Raw genomic sequence first — 5790 nt, 5'->3', positions numbered from 1 at the left:
ACGATGTGAGTATTTATAAGTGGACTAATACTTCTTTTTACCTTCTCCCGCCTTTCATGTGCCATTATCTTTTTTGTCCGTGCCTTGATATTTTCCCAGCATTTCTTTAACTGTTTGAAGTCTCGCAGTGATACACTGGGCTGTGAGTTATATTCATGAGCTAGTGCTTGCCAGGTACGTTGTTTCAGAGCAATAGTTCTTGCATCACTTTTTTTACATTCAAGCACGTATTTGTATTTTTCAACTAATGCAAGCAGCACACTCTTCTCCACTTCTGAGAAGTATTTAGCAGGCTTTATTATTTCGTTTTGCATTTTCTACTGTTTCTCCAAGAAGGCAAAATTCCTATGAAAAGAGTGTTAAAAGAAAAAAAAAATCAAATTAGAACCAGTTGCAGTATCAGGAAACTGTGTTTCAGCAAAAAAAAAAAAATCTCCTAAGCACAGCTTCTGATTAGTTTTATTTGCTAGAATAGTTTGAATAGTTCTAAAGTACATAATGGAAAGGTCAGGTAACAGTATAATTATTTGCTCTCTTCTGTTGCCTCTCTAGTTGATACACAGTTCCAGAACAGACTATAATAAGAAGCTTTTTGTCTTTGTTACAATTTCTCTTGATACAAAACTCTCAGTATTTAATTCACTTAGTAACTTACATGTAACAACTTTTTTTTCACACTCCCAGAGAGTTTTCAAAGCCCTGAACTGTGGAACAAGTTCTGAAATCCAGCCCTTGATAGCTTCAGCTTTAAGTCTGAAGATACCTTCAGCAGGTCTGGGTTTCCTTTGGTACACAATAGACCCTCTTCTGTCCTTGTTGACTGTATATTTTCTCCCCTCTCTACAGTATTTGAAAGTTGTATGAGAAAGGATAGTAAGTTTTCTTTTTAAAGACCTGTCAGTTTGGTCCTCCCCCTATGCTCAGCCCTCCTTGGCTGATTCTCAATAGGCAGCAGGATCCTGACCTGTACTACAATACTGAGAAGAGGCAAGGGTGCAAGAAGACATGAAAGAACTATTGAGACAAACTGCTGAGAAGGTACAGATCCTTCAACCTTCACTTCTGACTCTGTGTGTGGCACTGCTGGTCCCTCCTGGGAGTGAACAACCAGGCTAAAAAGAGTTCTGGCCTCACTCAATATGGCCACTGCTATAGACTCACATGATGTCAACAACTGCCTCTCTTCTCAAGCCTAGGGCTTGTATAGTCAGTAGAAAAAAGGTAGCTAATACCAGGGAATTCTTAGCCATTAAAAAATAAAAGGAATAAAGCAGTGTTGCTTTGAACAAACAACACATGACTATGCAGCAAAATGCATTTTTTTCTTTCATCTTTTCACACATTTACCCCCACTCCTTCCCATTATAACTGTGTAGCCCAAATTACTTTTAGGTTTTGGGCAGAAAATTCTGGACAATTAAGTAGTAAAAACAGGAGCAATGCTGCCTCAGCTCCCAACCCTGGTAGTGTTCAAAGCCAAGCTGGATGAGGCCTTGAGCAACCTGATCTAGTGGGGAAGGCCAGTGGGGGTTGGGACTAGATGATCTGTAAGGTCCATTCCAACCCCTAAAATTCTGTGATTCTATTATTTGTTCTGGCTTTAATCATAAAGCTAAAGGAATAGAACATATATAAGATAATTGGCTCATATTCCTAACATTCTAGGACTGTTCCGAAACGACATTTTGCCCATTGTTTCCACTACTTCCCTCAACAGTACTTGACAATGCACTAAGTATCACCATCATGTTTCTTCTTTTCAATGCTTCCTTAACTCTACTGCACTAGGACTTTCTTCCTGCAGTCCTTGTAACTCCTCTCCTTCAAACATCTTAATACTTATATTCTCACCTCTTTCAGAAAAGGTAACTCCTTGTAAAGAAAGCTAACAAACAAGCCATTATCAAAATGAAACCCAACAGCTTTCTCAAGTAACCCATAAAATATGACGAAACCCAGCGGTCCTGGTTTGAGGTGGGACAGAGTTAATGTTTTTCTTAGTCGCTGGTACAGTGCTGTGTTTTGGGTATTGTCTGAGAACAATGCTGATAACATGCTGATGTTTTAGTTGTTACTCAGCAGTGCTTACCCTAAGTCAAGGACTTTTCAGCATCCTATGCTCTGCCAATGAGCAGGTGCACAAGAAGCCATGAAGAAGCACAGGTAGGACAGCTGACCTGAACTGGCCAAAAGGATACTCCATACCATAAAATGCCACGTTCAGTGTATAAACTAGGAGGGATTTGGCCAGGACCTGCCAATTGCTGCTCAGGGCAGGCTGGGCATCAGTCAGCAGGTGATGAGCAATTGTGTTGTGCACCACTTATTTCTCTTGAGATTTGTTCCTCTCTCTCTCTCCTTTTCATTACAAGTATTATTATTGTTATTATTATATTTTATGTTCTTTCAATTATTAAACTGTTCTTATTTCAACCTACAAGTTTCACTTTTTTCCTGATTGCCCCCCCCATCCTATTTGGGGTGGGGAGGAAGCAAGCAGCTGTGTGGTACTTAGTTGCTGGCTGGGGTTAAACCATGACACCAGCAAAACAAAGAGGAGTCAAAGAATAGAGGAGGCAGTAGAGCAAAGCCTGGAATGGCAAAACTGAAACCAAGTGAATAGAAATATGTAGTAGTCTAAGTTTAGGCTAAGTCAGTAGCAGTAGCTAAATACCCCTACTGAAAAAGGCAACAAACACTCAGTTTGTACTTTCACTCACTGCTCAACTGGGTAATTGCTGGGCACATAGTGACAGGGCAGCTGGCAGCTATGTGGTTCCTGGTTAGTCACAGTTCTGCTCTCTCTTACCAAACCCTGGTGTCATGAGGACATGGGAGAGCTAGATTTTCTGCAGCAGACAGGATTTAAGGGGCTACGGGAAAGATCCATAGGAAACCAGACTTTATTAGTGCTACTGCTCACAGAACATCTTGTTTATTTTGCATGACAAAAACACATGGAAGAAGGAAGAGTTGATAGGACATTGAAAGAAGGGTGGCTGAGCATGAGGAAGACAGTTTCCTGATCCAGTATTTCCTCCATCACATTATGTCAAGTTATTTTATATTGTCTGTTAAAACTTAAGTCACCCCTCGTGTTGGTGACAGGAATTATTAAACACCTCTGATCCCACAGAACAAACTAAGTGTATGTAAGAAACTGGAAAGTATCACATACCGATCCTTATAATACCTAGGTCTAATAGAAGTGAACATCTGCTTCAGCAGTTTCTCAAACAAAAAACAAACATAAACCCAAACTACAAGTCATGAAATTGACATCCTAACAGAGACAACAGCAAACCAGCAAATTTGCTCCATGAAACTGCTCTGAAAACATGTAAAATAAATGAGACCTATAATGGAATAGACTCCACCTACTAATCTCTTTTACTTACATACTTATGGTACCATTCCAAACCACTGAGCTGCTTTAGATAGCTGCTGAAATGAAGTTCTTGGGACTACATAGTCAAGCTCTGTCTTAGCCTCAATTCCACTATGGAATGGGATGAAATGCAGTCCCACCAGCAAGTCATAAGGTCCAATAGCTTATGACCCTAAAAAAACAGGATCAGAGACTCCATGTGATCAGAAATGGCAGATTCTACCTTCTGCTGATGCATGTAAATCACACTTCTAGCTTTGAAAAGGTGTGAGAATCTCAGCCAAAAAAAAAATCATGACATATTTTTGTGCAGAAAAACTCTTTAATTAGAAAAGCTGTATTTTCAAGGACTTTGGAGACTAAGTTCAAAATGTTAAACAATGATACTGGGACTTCTGGATTACAGGTGGTAAATATTTAGCTACATAGACTGGCAGAGATCTAAATAAATATCTAAAACATTTCCAAATGACTTCATATATATTAACATATATATATTATGTACTAGAATAAAAGCTCATCTTTCATGGATGTAGTCACAGCAAACTTATGTACAACTTACATACCATGCTATAATTTATTTCTATTATTTTTACTGTGGCAGCATCTGAGATTCCCAGTCAGAAGTTCAAATACTGTACATGTAAGAATGGGAATGGAGGTCCTATCCTGAAAAGATTAGTCTTCCTTTCCCCTAACCACATTCCTAAATATTTTTTCCTACACATACACACTGTGCTTGTGTCCTTTTGGACTGAGAGGAACTCAATAACTGGAGTGAGCAGCTTAATGTACTTACTACACAGAAGAAAAAAGTTCTTGAAGATTCTTCTCAAGCTTCTTTAGATGCTGTCTGCTTGCTTCGATATATTAAAGCCCATTTGCAATCAGGTGAACAGAAAGCATCTGAGATGTCAGAGAACTTACAATACTGAGAAGTTGCAGCAAAACATCACCATATATTCATGGTCACCTCTCTTTCTTTATGCATATCAATCACCTTCTGGCAGCCCACTGTCTCCTCTGGGGAATACAAGAAAGGACTCTCACAAGCCCAAAGACTTTCCATTTCAAGACTAAGAGATCCTTCCAGGGCATATGCCCATGATATAATTTAGCAGATAGGAATCCGTGCTGAAATGAAATTAGCTTAATGTGTATAGAGCTCATCCATTAAACAGGACTGATGTATGTGAGCACATGAGGACAGTTGCAGAGTAAATTCTAAGAAACAAAGAATGGCAAGCTTCTCCCACTCTTACAGGTGCCTAGGGTCCGAGACACAAGCAGTAAGGAAGCACTTGATCCCAAATATCTTCTCCTGGCATGACTCAATTCACAACTTGCCTTAAAACAAATCAGTGTTTGAAATACTTGTCCGCTCACACAAGCCTTCATAGCTTTAAGATAACAGAATTATCTCTCAGCTCCTCATCTTTACTGTGAAATGTTGTGCAGCAGTCTTCTTTTAAAGACTACAGGGCATGTGCTGTGATCTGCTGGAAGAATATCTTGGAAAAAAATTACATGAGTAAAGAAGTGCACATATGTTCATAAGTATGGCATATATATGCATTATTTTGCTTGCATGCACCTAAAACAGACACTCCAATCAGTTGCAATGAGGCTCAGCAGAAAAAAAACCCAACACTTCAGGCTGGCATGTGTGAGTATTTTCAGTCCCTGAAATATTTTTTTAGGCACAACAAAATGCAGAGAGAAAGTTATGGTGAGAGATTTAACCCAAATGTTAAGGTTACACTAACCAAAATGAAAGAAAATAGTTTGCTAGCAAACTGTGGTCACCTATAGTGTGAAATTGAAGTTCATTTACCCATGCAAACAAAAATACAAGAAATAGTCAAGGATTGAAAAAAAGAAAATTCATGTATCCAACTTAAATTGCAGATGAAGCTTTAACATAGTCAGTAATTAACAGCATTGGAAATCAATCAGAATTCTGTCCTTTCCATCCAGTGCTTGAGGGTGAAAGAGAGGCATGGAAATACAATGACCCAAAACAGTCACAACAACAGGTTTATATTTCATCTGAATGTCAGAATCAGCAGCAAACAGTGTTCTTCTTCCTTAAATGTTAGGTTTTCCTCACTGAGCTTCCATCAGAGCATTCCAGGCCTGACCCTGTCTACCTTGAGACACGAAATCACTAGGTAATTCGGTGCCTATTGCAGATATGAACGAGATCTATATGGCAATCGTGTTTTAGTCAGATTAAAACCTCCCCACCTCTTCGGGTGCTTTCCCCACACGTTTTAATACAAATGAATAATTATCGTGGATCATCCAGCAAATGAATAAAATGATCTATTAGTAAAAACTCGCAGTACTTTGCTTAAATTTCTCCTGTCGAATTTTATATACGTAAATGTATTTTAAAAATA

General features: G+C 38.9%; 1 protein-coding gene across 3 annotated transcripts in view; it reads right to left on the bottom strand.

Moving 5' to 3' along the window:
* Positions 1 to 345, bottom strand: part of MSANTD3 (Myb/SANT-like DNA-binding domain containing 3) — a 2364-nt gene extending 2019 nt beyond the window's left edge. For 2 of the 3 annotated variants that reach the window (XM_009082408.1, XM_009082409.1), the window contains exon 1: positions 42 to 345. In XM_009082408.1, the coding sequence (XP_009080656.1) occupies positions 42 to 314 (273 nt within the window). In that variant the 5' untranslated portion in view covers positions 315 to 345. The other variant, XM_009082407.1, reaches the window with a different exon arrangement.
* Between the last annotated feature and the right edge of the window lie 5445 nt (positions 346 to 5790).

This window comes from Acanthisitta chloris, unplaced genomic scaffold (genome assembly GCF_000695815.1).
Source record: "Acanthisitta chloris isolate BGI_N310 unplaced genomic scaffold, ASM69581v1 scaffold7039, whole genome shotgun sequence".
Lineage (NCBI taxonomy): Eukaryota > Metazoa > Chordata > Aves > Passeriformes > Acanthisittidae > Acanthisitta > Acanthisitta chloris.
The sequence above is the reverse complement of the archived record's forward strand: the minus strand, read 5'-3'. Positions and strand labels throughout refer to the sequence as shown.